This window comes from Coregonus clupeaformis, chromosome 2 (assembly GCF_020615455.1).
Source record: "Coregonus clupeaformis isolate EN_2021a chromosome 2, ASM2061545v1, whole genome shotgun sequence".
NCBI lineage: Eukaryota > Metazoa > Chordata > Actinopteri > Salmoniformes > Salmonidae > Coregonus > Coregonus clupeaformis.
This window is the reverse complement of record NC_059193.1, coordinates 2982520-3006682: the sequence shown is the minus strand read 5'-3', so window position 1 is coordinate 3006682 and position 24163 is coordinate 2982520. Positions and strand designations below refer to the sequence as shown.

General features: G+C 43.0%; 1 protein-coding gene across 3 annotated transcripts; it reads right to left on the bottom strand.

Annotated features, from left to right (window-relative positions):
• Positions 1-922: 922 nt before the first annotated feature.
• LOC121549767 (tetraspanin-11-like) lies at positions 923-23571 on the bottom strand. Of its 3 annotated transcripts, none has more exons than XM_045225739.1 (9): positions 23467-23571; positions 20266-20367; positions 17436-17627; positions 13637-13711; positions 12652-12756; positions 12105-12263; positions 10353-10439; positions 5963-6085; positions 923-3319 (listed from the first exon to the last, which is right to left on the bottom strand). In XM_045225739.1, exons 2-8 carry the CDS (start codon positions 20350-20352, stop codon positions 6008-6010), a joined length of 783 nt encoding a protein of 260 aa, XP_045081674.1. In that variant the 5' UTR covers positions 20353-20367; positions 23467-23571; the 3' UTR covers positions 923-3319; positions 5963-6007. The 3 variants fall into 3 exon arrangements, with proteins under 3 accessions (XP_045081674.1, XP_045081673.1, XP_045081676.1); XM_045225738.1 differs by having other exon boundaries at positions 23471-23571; XM_045225741.1 differs by lacking the exon at positions 5963-6085 and having other exon boundaries at positions 23471-23571.
• Between the last annotated feature and the right edge of the window lie 592 nt (positions 23572-24163).

Here is a 24163-nt window from a genome sequence, read left to right as displayed (position 1 = left end):
TATTCTGGTTAGAGACAGTTTGCGCTGTTCTGTGAAGGGAGTAGTACACAGCGTTGTACGAGATCTTCAGTTTCTTGGCAATTTCTCGCATGAAATAGCCTTCATTTCTCAGAACAAGAATAGACTGATGAGTTTCAGAAGAAAGTTATTTGTTTCTGGCTATTTTGAGCCTGTAATCGAACCCACAATTGCTGATGCTCCAGATACTCAACTAGTCTAAAGAAGGCCAGTTTTATTGCTTCTTTAATTAGCACAACAGTTTTCCGCTGTGCTAACATAATTGCAAAAGGGTTTTCTAATGATCAATTAGCCTTTTAAAATGATAAACTTGGATTAGCAAACACAACGTGCCATTGGAACACAGGACTGGTTGCTGATAATGGGCCTCTGTACGCCTATGTAGATATTCCATAAAAAATCAGCCATTTCCAGCTACAATAGCCATTTACAGCATTAACAATGTCTACACTGATCAATTTGATGTTACTTTAATGGACAAAAAAATTGCTTTTCTTTCGAAATCAAGGACATTTCTAAGTGACCCCAAACTTTTGAACAGTAGTGTAAGTACTCACACCCCTGAGTCAATACTTTGTAGAAGCAACTTTGGTGGCGATTACAGAGTCTTTTTGGGTAAGTCTCTAAGAGCTTTCCACACCTATTACTTTGTCAAGTTGATTGTTGATCATTCCTAGACAGCCATTTTCAAGCCGATTTAACCTTTTACTGCAGTGGGCTAAATCAGGGTCACACAGAGTGATTATTGCTAGTCTTAAACAAATCTACTTTGAAACAAAAATATACACCTCATACACATGGTTATGGGCATAAAAAAAGAAGATACCTGTACCAAAACAAGGACATTTCTAAGTGACCCCAAACTTTTGAACAGTAGTGGTTATATAAAGAGTAATATATTCAGTAATATAGTATCATATTTATTGAGTAGATAAAAAACGTTTATGTAATCATATTGTACAGAACAAGTCATACAGTGCATCCCAATGTCACACCAGCTTTTACATTTGAGTAATTTAGCAGACACTCTTACAGCAACAATTAGGGTTAAGGACCTTGCCCAACAGCACATTGACAGATTTTTTTAACCTTTCAACGCTCTTCACAGATAGGCTACGCACTTCTTTCAAACATGGCCTGTGCACGTACAGCTCTCTTCATATCTTATTTTTGTTTGTACTTTTACCCCTTCTTCTCCCCAATTGGTAGTTACAGTCTTGTCCCATCGCTGCAACTCCCGTACAGACTCGGGAGAGGCGAAGGTCGAGAGGCATGCGTCCTCCAAAACACGACCCTGCCAAGCCGCTTCTTGACACATTGCTCGCTTAACACGGAAGCCAGCTGCACCAATGGGTCGGAGGAAACACCGTACAACTGGCGCCCGAAGTCAGCTTGCAGGCGCACGGCCCGCCACAAGGAGACGCTAGAGCGCGATGGAACAACGACACAGGCTGGGACGCCTCAAGCACTGCGATGCAGTGCCTTAGACCACTGCGCCACTCGGGAGGCCCTCCTCATATCGAAGAGTATAAATATAAACATGATGTCTTAAAGTAGCAATAGTCATGTACTGTAACAAAACATTCAAGACATTGATGCGAAGAGAAAACTGCTGAGAATAATAATACCAAACCATTGAATGATGTAGGAAACCAGTTAAAGACTACCATCAACATAAATTCAATAGCTATGACATTTTTGTTAAACAGACAAAGGCATACTTTGATTACTACAGTATACAGTATAGAAACAGCCCAGATCATATCTTATATGTTTTATTATATATTTCTTATATTATACATACTATAATGTTATATAATATTTTGACCCATTTCGATTAGAAAAATACATGAACAGCAAGAACAGCTTTCGGTGGGCCACTTGGGGGAATAGAAAGAAAGACCATCTGCATACGTGTCTTCATCTCTTTGAATAACAGCAAAACAATCAAATATATCTCATGCCTTCATGTAGTTAGTCTTTAAAGGCAGTAGTCGATCCAAGGCTGCCTGGCTGCTCCAGAATCAGTGAGAAAGAATTAGGGTTGCAAAATTCCGGGAACTTTCAACAAATTCCCTGGTTTCCCCGAAATCCCAGTTGGAGGAATCCTTGAATCAGGAGGGAATAAGCAGGAAATCCAGAATCCTCCAACCAGGATTTCTGGAAAACCAGAAAATGTATTGAAAGTTCTCAGAATTTTGCAACCCTACACAGAATACTACAGGAGCACTGCACAGGAGTATGTACCAATATCCACCACTAGATGGGGATCTTAACCCACACCAGAGGAGAGGACAGACTCATGACAGTTCAAACCTCAGAAGTCGCCCATAACCCCTGAATCCTAATCTAACCAGTAGGGGGAACGTAGAAAGATCTGACCCCGTATCATTGGTAAATGACAACGTTTCTCCAGCATAATAAAAGTGTCCGTAAAACAAGTCAGTTGGTCCTGGGATTGAAAGAGTGGTACTGTAGGTTTAGCATAGCATACAACACAGAACGAGATTTGTTAGTCAAACTACGGAGGCAACACATACAGAAACGTTAGGTGCAACGTTACTCTTAGCAGCGTTTAGTGCTATTTTCATTCATATCAAGATTTGCTATCATCTATATACACATAATGGAGTTTTCCCTATATCTACTCGATTATTCTGTGGGTATCAATCAACTCATGATTGTTTTTCTTTGTGATGTAGATCAAACATCGATTACCATGGTGTAACAAAGCTATCAGAGAATATGTGATAAAACGATGACAGAGGCACATTGTGGTTCACATCCGTGACACACTGAATATAGCACTAATTCAATAATCAACCCTTCGCAAGCAGCAACACCATGAGAGTGTGTACAGTACACTTGATTCTCAGTCACAACCACTTCGCTTTGCCTTCCAGTTGTGTGGAATGTTGATAACTGTGAAATCTACAGTAAGGATTTGACTGTATTGACAACATACAGTAAGAACTACCTTACATAAACAGCAGTAGGCTTACTACAGAAAATAACAACACCAAAATACCAAAGCATCTCTTCTTCATTGGCCTTGTCTTTGAGAGAGTGGGGGGCGGTGAATGCATCCAAGCCAAGGCAGGGGTGCAGAAGGATCCAGGCAGGGTTGGATTGTAAGGTTCAGAGGTCAGGAGGGGTTAGAGGTCAAGGTTGAGTGTTCAGCAGGCATTGTTGCTCCCTGGGCCGTGAGGCAGGATGGTGTTGGGGGGCTGGACTGTAGGGTTCAATAAGGGTCCAACTTAATCCTTCTGTGTAGGCAGCATGTGAACGTCATCCCACAGATCTGAAACACACACACACACAATTGTGAAGGTCAATCAAGGGTAAAGGTCAGTCGTCATGGTAGCATAGTGGGATAGCATGAGGAGAATGGGTTAGGGATGAGAGGGTGAGAAAGTGTATGGTTACTATGGGAACAGAAGTGCCGAGCAGCCATTATTGCAGCAGTGGTGTAATTGGGCCTGTGGTGGCCAGTGGTGAATGTTAGAGCTCCCACTATGACTGTTGTTGGAGAGAGATAATCTGTGAACAAACATACATTTAGCAACATCCATTTTTCAAAGGACATTTCTGTCTGAAGCACTGCCAACATTCTCAAAACCCTAATTTAGTGTTATAAACCATTAATAATTAATCCACTAATAAAATCACAAGATTAAACTGAGGGAAAATATTGGATACAATGAAATGGAAGTTTTACAAAGAAATATGATGTGAAGAATATGTTTTATGATGTTTTTGGCATTTTGTGTGAGGCATATAAAATAATAAGTTAATTATTAATGTAACATATGTAAATACTTAGAAAGGAGTCTATGGACACAAGGAGTGTGGCACTTTGGGGGTTTATGATGCAAAACATTTTGCCTAGTGCACTCTAAATTCTCAACACCGAGCACAAATATCTTGCAATAGGAAGTGTTGAGACCAGCTTTACTTGAGAAAGCCCTAAACATTGCTTTTGTTAGTTACTTAATAGGTTATACATCAGATAAATGGATTGTTTATTCAAACACACTTGATATTTCTTCTCCTTAAGTACGCAAACGCTTCTATAAAGTACATTCAAAACTCCACTTGTGAGTCATCTCAGTTAGAGATTTAAAATCCTATGAATACTTTGTGTGTAGGAAAAAATAAGGATGTGAAGGGCTGCTGGGATACAACAGTAGAACTTTGTAGGTACTTTGGTTGCTCTGAGAAAAATAAGTACTTTTCAGCTAGCGGCAGGACGGTCTAAGGGAGCTTTAGTTGCCGCTTGTTTGGATGAAGGAGCCGACATAAATAAAATGAGATGAGATTAGGGTAGAGAAGAAATGGGAGGATACAACAGGCCTTTACGCACGCAACATAGGCACACACACACACACACACACTTGTGTTGCCAATAGCCTTAAACCCATCACTATTTCTAACAGGATCATCCCATATCATCACTATTAAGGGATAGGGGATATGAAAGGTCTCATTGATCTGTCAGACAAAAGCAGAGTTACAATAATACACAGGGGAAATGGCTGAGAGGTTAGGACTTAGATGAGCCACATTGGCTGGAGGGGGGTATGTGACGGATGACAAATGGGAGGGCTGAGATTCAATCAACGGCCCCCCTCCAAGTCTTCTCCTCTCCGAGGGTATTATCGACCGGGGTCACAACGCGGGGAGTAGACTCGTCAAAGAAGGCCTTGGCGGCTCGGCACTCAGGGCGTTTTTTACGATGCCTCTAACCCTGCCAGCACCACATGACACACAGCGAGGAGGAAGAGGATGACTCACAACTCACAGAAATATGGAGGGAGAGGAGGAGGAGGAGACAGAGGAGGGAGAAAGAGACGGATGAGGAAGGAGGGAGGGAGGAGGAGACGGGGGATGGAGGAGGAAACGGAGGAGGGAGAAGGAGGGAGAAGGAGGGAGGAGGAGGAGGAGGAGGAGGAGGAGGGAGGAGGAGACGGAAGAGGGAGGAGTCGGAGGAGGAGACAGAGGAGGGAGGAGGAGGGAGGAGGAGGAAGAAGGGAGGAGGAGAGGGAGACTGAGGAGGAGGCAGAAGGAGACGGAGGAGGGAGGAGGAGGGAGAAGGAGGAGGTGACAGAGGAGGGAGAAGGAGACGGAGGAGGGGGGAGGAGACAGAGGAGGAGGAAGAGACAGAGGAGGAGGAAGAAGGGAGGGAGGGAGGAGGAGACGGGGATGGAGGAGGAAACGGAGGAGGGAGAAGGAGGGAGAAGGAGGAGGAGGAGGAGGAGGGAGGAGGAGACGGAAGAGGGAGAAGGAGATGGAGAAGGGAGAAGGAGGAGGGAGAATGAGGAGGGAGGTGGAAGAAGGAGGAGGGAGGAGGGAGAAGGAGAAGGAGGAGGGAGGAGGAGGGAGGAGGGAGAAGGATGAGGGAGAAGGAGGAGATGGATGACAGAATGTGCTAAAACTTCCTACCTGCTCGTTAGTTTAGGGTTTGGAATGACGAGGAAGATTAAGAAAGTAGTTTCAATGAGAAATTCATTGTACAGGTTTCTTTCAAATCTGGTGAAGCACACCTGTCGTTCGCTTTTATCTGTGGGCATTAATCTCATAGTCTAGTCTGTGGGAGCACTTCAGTAAACTGTTTGTTCTGCTCATGACCTCCTTGGATTGTGAATAATGTTGTCAAGCACTTTCAGCCATGCAAAGGTCAAAGGTCAACATGCATGTGGAGGTCAGCCTGGTGTCCCTATCGGGGTGGGCGTCGCTCGGTGGTACCGAGAATAAAGCACAGGCCAGGAAAAATAGCATGCAACCAGATCAACTGTCTCTTTGTTTTCTTCACACACACACAAACACACAATAGACACAATCACAAACATAGAAATACACACATCCAGACACCAACACAGAACAAACATTGAAATGTTCAAATAGACACAAACATAGAACACATTTTCCCACAATGCCCTCCAACCTTGTCCCGTCCCCACCGAGTGTGACCAGACAGAGGCTTAGCCAATCACACGGCAGAGAAGTCCTCCTCCTCTTCTTTATACAGCAGATAGATAAAGCAGGCCGTCAACATGGCCCCGGCCAGCTACAGAGGTCACACACACACACACACACAGAGAGAAATACATGCACGTACAGAAACACACACACAGACATACATAGACACACATGTAAACACACACACATGCATACACACAGACATACATAGACACACACACATACACACACACAGAGGGGTTAGTGACCTATATTAGACAAAGTATTGGGGGATACTGAAAGAGGACAGAGACTAAATTGATTAGCATACACACAACCAAACTAAGAACAAAGGTACAGAGACTATTAATATTTCAATTATTAAAGACAGAGAGAAACAGTTGAAACAGAGATAGTACACACAGAGACATCACTGACAGACTGACATTACTGACATACAACTGACAGACAATCAGACAGAGACACCTTCAAGCCCTAGAGAGAAGAGGCCATTTAGATCAAAAGCTGGTCTAAATTAGTTTGGGACAAGATGGGTGATTTGTCGATGTACCGCTAACACATATTAATGATATAGCTAGATTTCTTACCCGTGTACGGAATGTGTGTGTGGAATAATGTCAGCATATCATTTTGGAATATATTGTCTAATATTCTTTATAATAGGGGGAGGGGCTTTTGGGCTCATAAAAAATGTGTTATTCTTAGGCACCCCGAATTCTCATGTCGACAGTCTCTACGGTGACATGATCACATGACTCCTATGTGGAATTCCAGGAGAAAAGCTATCGGAACACTGAGAAGAGTGGGAACCCTGGTTGGTTGGAAGGAGTAGCCAAGATGGAACCAGTCCTGTATGTTCAGGTTTGGGCTAAGCTAGGGTTGGGGGGATATATGTTTAATCTAATATCGTGATATTTGACATTGACTATATAGCGTGAAGTGCAAGACTGTACTCTATTTGAACTTCACAAATCAAAACTGTGCAGTTTTATCAGTTAGGCTGTATCAATATGTTATATTAAATCGAAATGAATTATCTAAGCCTTGTTTTCTCGTCATACGAAGATCATTTATTGAGAATACGACTATAATATTGTAAATAAGCAAATAAATGGCACAGTCTGGAATTATTTAGTCATTAACGGCGTAGCTCAGTTGGTAGAGCATGGCGCTTGCAACGCCAGGGTTGTGGGTTCGTTTCCCACGGGGGGCCAGTATGAAAATGTATGCGCTCACTAACTGTAAGTCGCTCTGGATAAGAGCGTCTGCTAAATGACTAAAATGTAAAATGTAAGCGGTACCACAGCTAGATAGGAGATTTCTTGCTCCTGACCGCAAAACATCTAGCTTGGTCCCAGATGTGTTTGTGCTGTATTGTGTGCTGTATATAACTTACTCATGTAGCATGACGAGAGTTGGCTAGACAGCACAAACTAATCTGGGATTTGGCTACTAAACATCACCGTACTTTAAAAACAAACCTCTCAACCCGAACATCACATCCCAAGCTTGACGAAAACACCAATCTATGAATTGCATTGGCTGAACCGTAAACCATTTTCAGGAGATCAATCCATGTTTGGGGGATGGAGATTCCAGTCCAGTCCCTGTGTAGTTTATTTGCAGAGAGCAGATCGATTGTGGAGAGCAGCCGCCCCATCCAACAGTTATTACAAAGCATGCTGGGAGAGAAAGGTATACCGTTTCCTGTCCATGGCCCCATCTCAATTTATCTTTCCTCGATTCTTTACATCCTATCTCATCACACATTAGGCTGAAGGGAGGGACCTTTCTCTTCCGATACTGCTGAGAAGGGTTAGGGTTATATCAATCATAAACCTTTATACTGTAAACAACATGAGTTTCAAGTACGGAAATGTGAAGTGCACATTTGGACTCACAGGTGTGCGGTTTGCTTGTATGACATCAAAGCAGTATTTATTATCATCCTCAACGTCTCATCTTTCAGAACACATAGACTCCTCTCGATTTACAGCACTCAGACAATAACAAATGTGCAAACGTAGCCCAATTAGCAGGAGGGATGGGGGCATCTTCTTGTCGCGAGCAGTGCTCAAGTTCATAACGGCTGTCAGTCAAAACCCATACAGCGCTGTGAACAGGAGAATCTGAGCCCTGACGTCATGTATAGCATGTTACTGTACAGCCACTTTGTTCCAATTCAGGCGCTTATTAATGACAAAATCTGCCATTTTTAATCTGTATACGGTGGAAAGGGCTACGAGCTTGGTCCATCTGAGGCCTCAGCAAATCAAATCACAGAATGTGAATGGGATCGGATTACAGCTGAGAGGATAGAGCTGGGGTAATAGAGTGCATTGAAAGGTTGTCTGACCGGTAATAGGAGTTACTGGATGCATTTTTGGGGTAATAGGAAGATTATAACCACTTTTATGTTTTTTTAAATATATACACTACCAGTCAAAAGTTTGGACACACCTACTCATTCAAGGGTTTTTCTTTATTTGTACTATTTTCTACATTGTATAATAATAGTGAAGACAACAAAACTATGAAATAACACATATGGAATCATGTAGTAACCAAAAAAGTGTATATTTTATATTTGAGATTCTTCAAATAGCCACCCTTTGCCTTGATGACAGCTTTGCACACTCTTGGCATTCTCTCAACCAGCTTCATGAGGTAGTAACCTGGAATGCATTTCAATTAACAGGTGCCTTCTTAAAAGTTAATTTGTGGAATTTCTTTCCTTCTTAATGCGTTTGAGCCAATCAGTTGTGTTGTGACAAGGTAAGGGGGGTATACAGAAGATAGCCCTATTTGGTAAAAGACCAAGTCCATATTATCGCAAGAAAAGCAAAAATAAGCAAAGAGAAACGACAGTCCATCATTACTTTAAGACATGAAGGTCAGTCAATACGAAACATTTCAAGAACTTTGAACATTTCTTCAAGTGCAGAACCCAGAATTACCTCTGCTGCAGAGGATAAGTTCATTAGAGTTACCAGCCTCAGAAATTCCAGCCCAAATAAATGCTTCACAGAGTTCAAGTCACAGACACATCTCAACATCAACTGTTCAGAGAGGACTGCGTGAATCAGGCCTTCATGGTCGAATTGCTGCAAAGAAACCCCTACTAAATGACACCAATAATAAGAAGAGACCTGCTTGGGCCAAGAAACACGAGCAATGGACATTAGACCGGTGGAGATTTGTCCTTTGGTCTGGAGTCCAAATTGGAGATTTTTGGTTCCAACCGCCGTGTCTTTGTGAACGGATGATCTCACCATGTGTAGTTCCCACCGTAAATCATGGAGGAGGAGGTGTTATGGTGTGGGGGTGCTTTGCTGGTGACACTGTCTGTGATTTATTTAGAATTCAAGGCACACTTAACCAGCATGGCTACCACAGCATTCTGCAGCGATACACCATCCCATCTGGTTTTGGCTTAGTGGGACTATTATTTCTTTTTCAACAGGACAATGATCCAACACACCCCCAGGCTGTGTAAGGGCTATTTTACCAAGAAGGAGAGTGATGTAGTGCTGCATCAGATGACATGGCCTCCACAATCCCCCGACCTCAACCCAATTGAGATGGTTTGGGATGAGTCGGACGGCAGAGAGAAGGAAAAGCAGCCAACAAGTGCTCAGCATATGTGGGAAATCCTTCAAGACTGTTGGAAAAGCATTCCAGGTGAAGCTGGTTGAGAGAATGCCAAGAGTGTGCAAAGCTGTCATCAAGGCAAAGGGTGGCTATTTGAATAATCTCAAATATAAAATATATTTGGATTTGTTTCACATTTTTTTGGTTACTACATGATTCCATATGTGTTATTTCACAGTTGTGATGTCTTCACTTTTATTCTACAATGTAGAAAATAGTAAAATATAAAGAAAAACCCTTGAATGAGTAGGTGTGTCCAAACTTTTGACTAGTACTGTATATTTTTGTGGAAAGCCTTTTATTGATATAAAAAAAGTGTATTTTTTTAAGCAATAGTCTCACCTCTTAACCCGTTACTCTACTAAGACAAACAAGCAAAGGTTACCTTGCCATCTCTCTCCCTTTCTGTTCACAATCTCTATTGAGCTTGTCCCCACCTATGCATCAAGATACTAGCTAGCATTGAAGAAATTTCAACAGTAAGGCTACCAATATCCACAGTAGCAGATTACATCCACTATTATCACAACATTATATTGATATCCATGAAATCTGTGATACCACAAATCCCCAAAAACAACATGATAGTTTGTGGTAGTCTGATAGTGATAGCTTGTGTCTGTAGTGAGGTGCTACCACAGAACTATAATAACGGCTCATCATTTCCTGTTAATAAAGCCACTGGTCAGTGTTGGGGGACCTACCTGTAGACAGGCCACTCCTATCCCCACAGCTCCAATGATCAGCAGGTGGTCAGCCAGGAACTGCTCCAGCTTGGTGATGCAGCCACCCTGTGGTGCAGAGGTTACAGGTCAGGGGTCAAATCACTTCACACACACACATGAGCCCACACATGTATGATGCACACTCACGCACGCACGCACACACGCACAAACACACACATACACACACAGACACACCTGATTGGTGTAGTCAGTGTCTATCATATTTACATCAATCCAATGCTTTTAAATCCTTGAGGGGGTGTGAACAAGGGCTATGCTCTTCAGTTACCATAGTATATTTATCAACTCTACCCTCTCTGGCTCTGTCTATGGCCCGTCTCCACATTGCTGCGGCAGAACAAAGAGCAGCTTTGGTGAATGTGTGTGTGTGTGTGTGTGTGTGTGTGTGTGTGTGTGTGTGTGTGTGTGTGTGTGTGTGTGTGTGTGTGTGTGGTATAGAGTTACACTGCAGAGAACAAACTACAGTAAGATAAAGGGCTTGGGCAGCCTGAGAGGAGTGGAGAGAACAGTGGGATGCATTAGGTCTCTCTCAGGAGGATCCTTCTCTGACCACACACACACACACACACACACACACATGCACATGCACAGTCACTCAGATGTGGGTAGAGGGGGCATTGAGAAGCCATGGATGGATGGAGTGCACGTAAACATCCATGTACAGTCACCTCCGTACATCCGGTGTCATACTGTTTTACCAAAGAGCTTTGACTGAGTGGGTTGTTTTAAGCCATGTTGTGAGTCACAGTTCTGAGGACATTTCAAAAACATCTCAGCTTCCCAGACAGGTGAAAACACATTGACGAGCACATTTTGAACCCAAGTGTTTTCCGAGTGTGTGGGGAGCTGTCAACCATAGCTGACTTCCTAAATGCACAGTAAATATTTCAGTTCCACCCATATAAACTTTGTTTCATTATAAAGAGATTTTCTCAAAGTTTCCCTCCTCTGAACTGGAGTGACACTGACAGATGGAGTGATAAGAGCGGGAACCAAGGAGCGCAACGTGTGTGTGCGGGCGTGTGTGTGTGTGTGTGTGTGTGTGTGTGTGTGTGTGTGTGTGTGCGTGTGTGTGTGCGTGTGCGTGTGTGTGAAAGAGAGAAATGAGCACAGACTTCTCCTGCTTGTCACAGATAAAAGCGAAAGGAGCATCTCAAATATTTTATTAATTTCTCCGAGCGCTTATGCTATCAGCCGTTACTGTTAAGAAAGCCTGTCAAATAGAGAAAAGTGGTTGGCAAAAGTGACTTTCCAAACCAGAGTGTTCGACTGTTTTAGTTTCATAGACAGAATAAGTATGGAGGTAGTGGAGCTCTGAGGGACATATCAACTTCCTGTCCCCATTTCAGACATTAGGAATCATATGATGCATAGACCAATACAACCTTTCGGTCCTGAAATATTGATCAAGTGTTCTATGTCGAGATCCATTTATATTTTTGAAATATTATTTTAAGGAATATTTTAGGATCCAACTTGAATTGTATTGATCCATTAGATATGAACAAATGTTTAAATCTGAAATAATTATTAACTATTCAAGTCCACTGACAGTGCTGGGCTCTGCTGTCATTTCTATGGAATAGAATGACAACATAACACATTTTTACTGTGAAAATGTCCATTTACAACACCCTAAAGTCCATTGTAACCCATTCGGCACATATTTACTGTTGAATAGAATGACGATTTTCCAATGGTCACACCCACCTCAGTCTTGTAGATGTTGGAGGGGTGGTCTCTGCAGCCACAGAGGGTGGTGATGGTCTTACAGCAGCTGTCCGGGACCACCCTGCGCTCCGACTCAGCCGAGGTCACATACACACTGTGCAGCCAATCAAACGAGTTGTTGCTGCCACAGCACTTGAACTGGCCAATGGAAGAAGAAGAGTGGAATTGTGTTTACCGTAAGCTACACTTAGTGGTTGTCTGAAAACCATCACATTTATTTAAAATCAATCAACAAAATATTGACGAGGCAGAAAAAATACATCACATTACAGATTTTTTTTTGTAAACCAAGTCATCTTGCATCATACTGTAGCCCTATAGTGGACGTGACCTTGCATATGATTAACATTGAACCTCACATGCTTCGAGGTGAACAGGGATGATAGTGTGTGTGCATGCATGTACTACGGCGGCTTTATCGGTTGAGTGTAGCAACTAGCTACCATAACTAATGTAAACCATCTTTACCACTGGTGCTCCTGTCCCTTCAAGAAAAACTAAGGCTCATGGGAGATGGAGTCCTTACATCCTGCTGTAGTCTGTCCACGGCCAGGGTGATGGCCTCTTTCCCTGGCTGGGCGTAGTTCTCTGTCATGGTCTGATTCAGGTGCTGCTTCAGCTCCTCACTGAGCTAGGGGAGGAAGAGAGAAGAGAGAGACAGAGGGAGGGAGAGAGGGACGAAGGGATGAAGGGACGAAGGAAGATGGAATGAAAGAGAGGAAGGGGGTAGACAAGGAGAGAGAGAGAGAGAGAGAGAGAGAGAGAGAGAGAGAGAGAGAGAGAGAGAGAGAGAGAGAGAGAGAGAGAGAGAGAGAGAGAGAGAGAGAGAGAGAGAGAGAGAGAGAGAGAGAACACCTCAGAGTGATAGAGGAGAGTGAAGTGGGGTTGTCTTGCTTGTGTCAGAGCTTATCTTTACATTTATCTGAACCTCAACTCAACTCCATTCCCTTGAAAGTGAATAAGATCTCCCCTCACCAGGATATTGAGTCTACCATTCATTTCTGATTATACTGAATGAGACTGATGTGTGTGAGATTAGGATGATCTCAGGGCTCAGGGTTGAGGTCTGTCTGGAGATCAGGGCTCAGGGTTGAGGTCTGTCTGGAGATCAGGGCTCAGGGTTGAGGTCTGTCTGGAGATCAGGGCCTTTACACAGGTATCACACACACACCAGGCAAGCATGCACGCGTGCACACAAACACACAAGCGACTACTCAAATGCAATGGAGAGGAAAGGGAGGAAGGGTTATGTATAGAGAACAGACCTGGGTTCAATAAGTACTTATTTTCTTTTAAACACATTAGCTGTGCTTGACTGAGCTTGACTAGCGCAATTGAACCAAGGTTATAGTCCCAGAACTGCACTCCAGGCTCAATTAATAGATCAAAGTATTTTTAAAGAAAACAAATACGAGGGGGGGGGGAGGGAGGAAGAGGGAGGAAGAGGGAGGAAGAGGGGGAAGGATACACAAGAGGATGAAAGATGAAGGTGGAGAAGTAGTCACACTCACCCTCTGGTAATACACATAGGCCAGGACTCCTGCCACCAGCTCTATGAGAAAGATCAGCAACAGACAGCAGAAATACTAGAGAGAGAGGGTGGGGGGGGTAGGGAGGGAGGGAGAGAGAGAGAGAGAGAGAGAGAGAGAGAGAGAGAGAGAGGGGAGAGAGAGAGAGAGAGAGAGAGAGAGAGAGAGAGAGAGAGAGAGAGAGAGAGAGAGAGAGAGAGAGAGAGAGAGAGAGAGAGAGAGAGAGAGAGAGAGAGAGAGAGAGAGAGAGAGAGAGAGAGAGAGAGGGAGAAATAAATCAGTCTTAACACAGTTCAGTTCAACACTTACAGGCAAAACTCTCTCTTGTTTATAAGACAAAATGCTGCAATAATTGCATGTCTCTGTTTAGAACAGTCACACTTAAGATCTTTGCGACACTCACTCTTAGACTCCTACCAAAAGTCACTCAGTTATTGTGACAATGCAGATATAAAGCGTTCCATCAAGTGTCTTTGTATTGTCACGCACCCGCATTCCCAAAGCTGACAAAGAGAAAGAAAAAATAACAGAGGAATAGAGAGCAATGTGACAGTGTGCAGAATGAGGGCAAATTAATTAGGTGAAATGAATGAGGGGAAATGAATGAGGGGAAATGAATGAGGGGTGTGAGATGACTGTCATATTTGTCCTAGCAGAAAAAGAGAGGGGGAATAGAGAGAGAACAGAGTGTAGAGGGAGGGGGATACCTTTCATATTTGAGAAAGAGAGAGAGAGGTTTTGATTTCTGCCCCAGACATGCTGTTGACAGCTAAATGTACTGAGAACTAAGAGAGACATAAAACACCTCTCTAGCTCCTGAGGGAACAACAATGAACAGAACACCACACACCCTGCAACACCTCCAAACCAGTACTCAGTCAAAAATAAATTGCAACACCTCCAAACCAGTACTCAGTAAAAAATTAACTCCAACACCTCCAAACCAGTACTCAGTATAAAACCCTGCAACACCTCCAAACCAGTACTCAGTAAAAAAAAACCTGCAACACCTCCAAACCAGTACTCAGTAAAAAACCCTGCAACACCTCCAAACCAGTATTCAGTAAAAAAAAACCCTGCAACACCTCCAATCCAGTACTCAGTAAAAAACTCTGCAACATCTCCAAAACAGTACTCAGTAAAAAAACTCTGCAACATCTCCAAACCAGTACTCAGTAAAAAACCCTGCAACACCTCCAAACCAGTACTCAGTAAAATAAAACTGCAACATCTCCAAACCAGTACTCAGTAAAAAAAAACTGCAACACCTTCAAACCAGTACTCAGTAAAAAACCCTGCAACACCTCCAAACCAGTATTCAGTAAAAAAAAACTGAAACACCTGCAAACCAATACTCAGTAAAAGAAAACTGCAACATCTCCAAACCAGTACTCAGTAAAAAAGAACCTGCAACACCTTCAAACCAGTACTCAGTAAAAAAAACCTGCAACACCTCCAACAGCAATATTGACAGAATCATAAAGCTTTGATCCAGAGATTAGCTACTGTATGATTATGTTGGACGTGAAATCCAGGCTTCATGGGAGACAAAATACAGGTAAGACTTTCTTTGAGTCTCTTCTGGATAATGAATCATAATAATAAATGGGATTTAAACTGCCTTTCAATAATGAGTTCTAAATGATGCACTGGAGGCATAAATAAATGTATATTCACTCCTATGGATCATCAGCCATTATGAATGAATCAAGTGTTATAGTGCATCCAAAATCCATCCAACACATTTCTAAAAGGAGCTATGAGCTGTTATGGTTGCTTATAGCAATGCTTATAAAATCTATGCTACGGGGTGATATAACTAAGGTGCTATAAACGAATCTACTGTGGGTGTTTCATAGAAATCATTACCACAGAATACAACATTAATAGAAAAACACTTTGGTAAAACAAAACCATCATTAGTATGCTACTGGAGAAGGAGAGGAGCTAAAAATATCACACAAGTCTCAGTGGACTAATTAGCACCTTATTAGCTCATTAGTCTGGGAAGATATCAATATGTATTGATATCAATGAGAAATGGGGGTGGCTGTGGGGTATGCTGTTCCAACCAACCATTATCTGCTGTGCCAAATCTTCTCCTGTATCATTGTGATATAACACTGTTTGGATTTAACAGCAGAGTATGTAAATGGTGAGTATGTTTCGCCCACACACACACACACAGACACACAGCACACACACACACAGCAATAATGGACTAACAAGACTGGTGCTTGAGCTTTTTAGAGAGCTATACACACACACACACACACACACACACACACACACACACACTAAATACACACACACAATTAATCATACAAAAACTAAATGAAGCAACAAACACACACTCCCACACACACACAGGGGCTAATTAGGCACACCTGTCAGAGAGGCGGGACACAAAGCGTTTGGCGTGCAGCGTTGCGCTCAAGGCCATTACCGGGAGACAGATGCTCATTCCCAGCCTGTCGCTGATGTAATGTGTGGAGGTGAGGAAAAACAAAGCTATGCCAAAAACATTGTTTATCACACACACACACACACACACAAACACACAAACACACACACACACAGCTGCAGGGGAGCCATAATTTAGGAGAGCATAGTCTATAACAGAGTTAAAGCAGCCATTCCATCTTTACCTTGCCCACTAACAGGCTATACACACACATGCACCCGCATAGGCACATGCACAAGCACACACACACCACATCATCACAGTGTGTTTGTGTGGTAATGCCAGAATATTGGGTTATGGCAGATGGAAGAAGGTGGGAGGTGTATTATTACACACCACACTAAAGATAATTCTTAACAGCCATTGTTGATTGGCAATAACATTGCATTATATTTTATTCTACCCCGACAGACACACAAACACACACATCTCTCTTTCCCACCTACAACACCCCCCTCCCCCCCCCCATAGTGATCTGACGAAAACCAACTCTTCACTCATCCCCCTCACACAACCCTCCCCTTTAAACACACACACACACGCTCACCCTAACCCCACAACAAAAACACACCCTCCACCCACCCAAACCCCCCCTCTCCCCCCTCCATCAGTTTCATGTATCACTACTATAAATAGTCCCGCTGCAGTAGAAGAGTTAGTGGCTCATCTCTGGCCTGCTCCCCTCCGGCCTTTAAAAGAATGAGGACAGTATGGGGCGTGTCAGCTCATTTGTCAGCTCCCAGCATACACACACACACAGACAGACACACGCACACACAGACGCACACACACACGCACAAAAGAGAAAGTCACAAGTGGGGACGCTAGAGCAGGGGTGCAGGGAAGGAGCGGCAGGGCCAGGGACGTTTCAAAGGAAACAGGTATCTGGGGTAAGGGAAAACATACAATGTACCCAAAAGTGCTGAGTGCAACCAAGGTGAGTTTGAATTGGAATAAACTGATGTTATAAATGAACATTCCCTTAGAGAGTGCAGATAGCTCCATTCTCATTCTTGTTTCATGGTGCGCTCTCGTTTTACCATTCACCTGTAGCTACAGTATATAACCAGCCCATTTCTAATGCAAACACCAACACTGCCATTAAAGAGATATCTCACCCAAACTACAGTGTTAGTTAGTGTCTTATCCTGAAAGTTATCTATGAGCCGATCACTACATTCAATATAATGCATCTAACTAATGTTGTAATGTCCTTTAACTATCCCTTTAATCAACATAAACATTCAGAAGACCCAGGGGCCTTCCACAAAGCCTGGGGCCTAGAGTAGTCACCCTGCCCAGGGAGGGCTTCCTCACCGTGGATAGGCAGCTCCTCTGCTCCCTGATGACGGCGCAGCAGCCCAGGAAGCCCGTGACCATGACCAGGGCCCCGGCCAGGATGAGGATGTAGGCGGACACGGCGAAGGTGCTGGAGGCCAGCAGGCTCAGGTAGTCACTCTTGTCTATCAAGGTCCAGATTCCCACGCCCATCACCGCCGCTCCACCAACCTGAGGAGAGAGACAGGTTGATGTCATGTGTTTCCGTATGTTTGCTTTGGCACTAAATGTTTCATGCCAATTGAATTGAATTTAATTTATTTTAATTTAATTGAACTGAATTGAGATGGAGAGAGAGTGGGAGAGGTGACAGGAGGGGTGTGAGGGGGGAGAGAGAATGAGAAGTAGGGGGGAGAGTGTTGACGTGTCAACAAGTGAGTCAGAGAGGGAAAGGAGAGATAAACAAAGACAAAGAGAGGGGGAAAGAGAGATAGAAAGACAGAGAGAGGGGGAAAGAGTGATAGAAAGACAGAGAGGAGGACGACAGAGAGAGAGAGAACGCGGTGTCAATAAAATAAGTCAGAGAGGAAGGCTCCTGTAGCTCAGTGGGTAGAGCATGGCACTTGCAATGCCAGGGTTGTGGGTTTGATTCACATGGGGGGCCAGTTTGAAAAATTTATGCACTCACTAACTGTAAGTCACGCTGGATAAGAGCGTCTGCTAAATGACTAAAATGTTTTTTAAAATGTAAGGGGATATACACCAAAACAGTAAGAGAGAGAGAGAAAGGAAGGAAGAGAGCGGAGTGACAAAAAAGGAGAGCGAGCCAAACAGAGTCAGAGTGGAGTGATTTGTTTCCATAAACAGTGGTGGCCACATCAGAGGGGTGACGTGGCAATGCCCTTAATCTGTTTTCCCCATCTATGTCACACCCGGACGTGCAGGAAATCCCTGGGAGAGTCTCTCCTATTCAGCCTCCCATCCCTTTCCTCCTCCTCTACACGCGAAGCCCCTACTCCCAAACAACAAACACTGCTGCTACAGATGTAGGATCTTAATTTGATCACCCTGTTGCAGAACCTTCCTGCAATGCAGAAAATGTAAAACGTGTAGCGTATTTGAGGTCTAATGTTGCTGCAGGATTATTTTCCTGCTGTAGCAAACTGGCTCAAATTCAGGTCCTACATATGTAGTGCTAAAACACCATGCCAGGGGAAAAAGTGATAAATTAAAGGAATGGGCAACTCTGGAGTATAAGTATGTAGTATCTTTGGGTGCAGACTTACAATATAGAGAAACGGGCAGGCTGGGGCTGTGGCCATTGGGGAAAGTGGGAGGTATTACTATTATGCACTGTGGGGTTTGAAGGGAAGCCTTTGGGTTAGTGTGAAATGTAAAACGAGAGATATAAAAGAGACTACTTGAAGTGTCAAATCAGAGGTGGAAGAAAGGAAACTCTCAGTGAATAACAATGACCTGGTCCTTTGGGGATCACGTCTTTGTTTTAAATCTTTTTCACTTTTGTTAACTTTCCACAAGAAAAAATAAATAAATGTGGTGGCCTGGTGCCTAGGCTCTAGCTCAGTGGGCTAACACAGTCATGTTCTACACAGGAGACTCATGTTCGAACCCTGTCTGTCACACATGCTATATTTGTCCACTCTGTCTTGCAGCCAAGTTACAGCATTTTTTCTCATTGTACAGCATGGGACCTGGGAGGCGCCAGGCTAGTTGAGGGAGCATGACAGTGGGAAGTTGAAGAGGGAGAGAGCGATAGCGCCCTGCCTCCCTCTCTGTCTTTCTCCATGTGTCTCTCTCTCCCCACCCATCCACAGCTCCCCAGCTCTTCAGAACTTGTTTGAATCTGATCCCTTACTCTGCAGACAGTGTTTTCAGGCCTAAGGGCCCAGCAGCACATAGCTTTAATAGCTAACTGTATTATTAAACATTAAACATACACAGGCTGCCAGGGACCAGGTTTGATCCACAGCACATCGGTCCAACACCGACAGGCCATAAATATTAGAGTACACTGGGCCAAGTCCACTCCATTTCTCTGTCATGTTTTTTCTCTCCCTCTATCCTCTCTCTGTAACTCTTTCTCTCTCTCTCTCTCTCTCTCTCTTTCTTTCTTTCTTTCTTTCTTTCTTTCTTTCTTTCTTTCTTTCTTTCTCTCTCTCAATTCAATTCAATTCAAGGGACTTTATTGGCATGGGAAACATATGTTTACATTCCCAAAGCAAGTGAAATTGATAAACAAAAGTGAAATGAACAATAAAAAGACATTTCAACTGTCATTTCATGTCTATTACAGTGTTGTAACGATGTGCAAATAGTTAAATAGTTTCTATCTCCCTTTCTCTCCCCTTTCCCTCTCTTTCCTCATGGTAACTCTCTCTCTCTCTCTCTCTCTCTCTTCCTCTCTCTTTAGGCTAAGAAATAGCAACATAAGAAGCCACACAAGAATGAACCTATGAACACTATGAACCTGTCACTGGAAGAAAATTATTGTTTCTGTGTACTAGAGGTTTAAAACAGATCCCAGATCAGTTTTGTGCTGTAAAGCCAACTCACTTGGTCTTTGGCAGTACAACACAAAAATATCTGAGACCGGGCTAGCTTACCAGGCTAGCTTACCGGGCTAGCTTACCGGGCTAGCTTACCAGGCTAGCTTGCTACTCACCCATAAGAGAAAGTTGAAGACAAACAGGAGGGCTTGCTAATTTGCTATAGCCTGATCCCAGATCTGTTTGTGCTGTATAGCCAACTCCTATGGCCAACTCCTATGGCCAACTCCTATGGCCAACTCCCATGGTTGTTGGCTAATGCAGCACAAACAGATCCAGGGTAGTTTGCTCGTGCTGCTCACCCAGAAGAGGACGTTGAAGACAAAGAGGAGGTACTTGAGGCAGACTGTCATCCAGTCATCCTGGTCGTCTTTGTACACAGCCGACATCTCCCCTCCACAGCTCTGGACAGACAGGGTACAAAACTTAAACTGGCAGTTCTGAATCTGAAGTACTTGACTGTTCCCATAACAGTCAACAGGGTAGAAACCTCCAACCAGTAGTTCTCACAGACTTTCTGTTTCTCAAACGGTTCTCCAAAGGTTGAAGAATATTCTGAAAAACAGGGTACATAACTCAAACCAGGAGTTCTGAGTACTTGACTGTTCACATAGCATTTCCAATGGTTGAAAAATGGTCTAAAAACATAGAAAACGCAAACCGGTAATTCTAAAGCAAATGAAGACATTAAATATAGGGACATTTTGAGGACAATAACACATCACACAAGGCATGACATGAGCAGGCACCATAACCCAAATCACAGCTCCACCAGCAGTCAGTCAAACTGTTGTTGGTTCCTTCCTCCCTTCTGCATGATAACTAGCATCTGTAGCCCTGTAGCCCACCAGACATGGGACATTGATTATCCTCACACTCTGTGAACACTTTGTGCAGAGGCGTTGGGTGTTATAATAAAAGCTTAGCCGGGCCGCCAAAACAAAGGTCTTTGTGGAGACAAGCGCACACACACAGTCCAATAAAACAGAGGGAGAAAGATGCTGCCTAGCCTCTGCTTGACACATCACCATGATAGTATCACTGGACAGCTTAATCTAATATTTACATTTTAGTCATTTAGCAGATGCTCTTATCCAGAGCGACTTACAGTAGCAATTAGGGTTAAGTGCCTTGCTCAAGGGCACATTGACAGATTTTTCACCTAGTCGGCTCGGGGATTAGAACCAGCGACCTTTCGGTTACTGGCGCAAACGCTCTTAACCACTAAGCTACCTGCCACCCCATAATAATATGACGTGACTATCCACTTCTTCATTTCTCAGACCTGTCAATCAAAGGACTGAACTACTAACAAGAGCCAACTATTCCTGTAAGACTGTCTTTATAGTATAGTTATGGCATTTTTATAAACTAACTTGATTAAGGTTTGTTTATGTCTAAACCACTGCATTGAATTGTTCTAATTAACTCCACACACTGTATAAGAGTCAGTACTTCTAGATGCTGCTAACCACACATATTCAAAAACAGCAACTGTAAATAAATAATTCACACCAGTGGACTTTATAAATACATAAATAATTCATTAAGCACACACTTGCAGCACTTTAAATAAAAGGTGATGGTAGTGAGCACTTAAGCCTGCCACATTGATCTGCCAAGCAACGGACAGCAACAGACAGGAAAGAATGCCACTGCAAGCCTTTGGAGACTTCTCTCAGTTCTAGCTCAAGCTAATAACAGTGTGTGTGTGTGTGTGTCCATCCTCCCATAAGAAAATCTGGCAAGCTGCTAATTATAGAGATTAGCCACATTGGCTAATGCCTAGGAGAAGTTTAGCTCATGCCATAACAGCCCAACTACAAACATTGCAGTAACACATCTGCAAATATGGCTTTGACTGTCTGCTGGAATAGAACTAAACCCAAAACTGTTTAGTTTTCTTGGTATTTGTATTTTTAATTGTGCTGTCACGTTCGTTTAAGGACGGGTCAGACCAAGGCGCAGCGTGAAATGCATACATGTTTATTTCAATGATAAACACACGAACAAAACAACAAACCAACGTAACGTGAAGTCCTCAGGCTAAACACAAAACAAGCCTACACACAGAACAAGATCCCACAACTAGTGATTGCCAATAGGCTGCCTAAGTATGATCCATAATCAGAGACAACAAGCGACAGCTGCCTCTGATTGGGAATCACACCCGGCCAAACATAGAAACACACAACATAGAATGCAAACATAGAAAATACAACATCGAATATCCACACCCTGACTCAACATACACGAGTCCCATGAGTCAGGGCGTGACATGTGCTGTTATCTGTTTATAGGCTAAAGTTCCCTTGGGGAAAATCATTAAGTTATTCTATTCTATTTTACACTGTTTGTTTTCTATATTCTACTCTATTCTGTTTAATTCTATTCTACTCTTGGGAAAATACAGTGATTCTATTCTATTACAGTTCTATTCTACTCTGTTTGTATTCTATACTCATGCTCTATTCTGCTCTTGTCATTTCTATTCTATTCTATTCTAGGGCATTATTTGTGAAGTTGCTGGCTCAAACTTTATTCAGCACAGAGGGTGTACTGTGTGTGCTGTTCCTTCAAACCAATGGCTTTGGGCTATAGGGAGATCCAGTACACAGGGAATCGGTTGAACTGTCTGAACATGCATTATCAAAGAGCACAAGCTGTGAAATGTGACTTGTAGGCTACCGGTATGTCATTCACTGGTTGAAAAAAATAGAGCTGAAAGTTTTGTCCTCGGACTAAGAAATCAGTTACTGTGTAACTTTGATGGGATAGACACGAAACAAAAACAGAACATTCTAGAATATGCTTTTGACAGAATGTTTCACAAGTAGCCTACCTATTCAACCAGCCAGGCCAGCAACATGTAGCATACTGTAATATTCTATCCACGATAACATGGTAGTATCTATCAACCAATGCAACAACACATTTAGGCTACCCACCCTGTGTGAACCTATATGTGATGGATGTGTGTTTACGAGCACTTGCGGCAATCTATTTACCACCAAAAGGCAGGCAGGATCAGCGAAATTGATTTTCCCCCGCATAAAAAATCCATGAAGAGATGGAGTGCTTGATAAGCTTCATATCAGAGAAGGGATCCCCACCGCCGATATGCAAATCTAAACTGACATAGATCATCACGTTTGTCCATCTATGTCAATTTCGCTCGATAATTAGTGGAATAGGCTGGACGTTGGTTTGCAGACTCACTTTTCACGTTCTGACTGTCTACAAAACCGAATAAGAAAACCGGTGCCTATGCACTCGACAATATTTTCAAAACATACAAAATATTATTTCATTATTCGTTTCCAAAACGTTTTCGCTACATTTGGAGGCCATGGAAACTGCGCAGGCTTCCTTAAAAAAGCACCCCACACTGGATGCACCTGCATTGAGCTGCGTGTAGTAGACAGGGTTTACGAAATTGCTTATATATTTTAGCATGCATCGCAATTTAGGAAAGTAGCCTTAATTACCCCGATAATACTCACTCACCAAATGCACGGCTTGCTTCTGAATATAAACGGATAAATAGCGGTCCCGTTATTGTAGCATAGGCTTTTTGATTCAATCAAGCTTGTTGCTTCCCTAGCGTCCAGTCCGTGGAGAGGAATGAGGGGTCATTGTGGGGTGAAAAGGCAATGAATGAAACTACTCGCCCCCATTGGATTGGATGCTATTGAAGCGGCAGTGCATATAGTTACAATGTTACAATGCATACACTGTTACAATGCATTGGCGTATAGGCCTATACAATATAACAGACGGTAATTACATTGTTATTGTGTGTTTATTCACACAAGTGCACGTCATGTAAATTTGTTTCAATATTGTTTTGACACTTGTTTGTTGACTATATCAATCCAATGAACAAGTGCACCAGGTAGATTAGGCTTTTGGGGTTTTAAAAAAATACATGTTATTTACCCAAGCAAAGTGTTGACTGACGTAAATAATTTCATTTGACACCTCATGCGTGAAGTGCATATTTTAGAGACTTGTTTGTGGTTATTTGAGGTTTCGAAAACCTTTCACATCATCCATTCCGATCAAGTGGTCAACAAGGAGGCGCGGGCAGTTCTATCAACAACAGCTCTCACTTCATTATGCAAAGTATTCTACCTGCTGATGAAGTAGCGGTCTCTCCGACCCCCACAGACAAAGGTTAATTTGGTATTTCAACAGAGA

What these genes read in the sequence shown, in the direction of transcription:
- LOC121549767 (XM_045225739.1), bottom strand. Translation starts at nt 20,352, where the DNA reads ATGTCGGCTGTGTACAAAGACGACCAGGATGACTGGATGACAGTCTGC. An exon ending in TGGACAGACTACAGCAGGAT is followed by an intron (nt 12,264 to 12,651) that starts GTAAGGACTCCA and finishes TCCATTGGCCAG; the next exon opens with TTCAAGTGCTGTGGCAGCAA. An exon ending in CCAACATCTACAAGACTGAG is followed by an intron (nt 10,440 to 12,104) that starts GTGGGTGTGACC and finishes TCTGCACCACAG; the next exon opens with GGTGGCTGCATCACCAAGCT.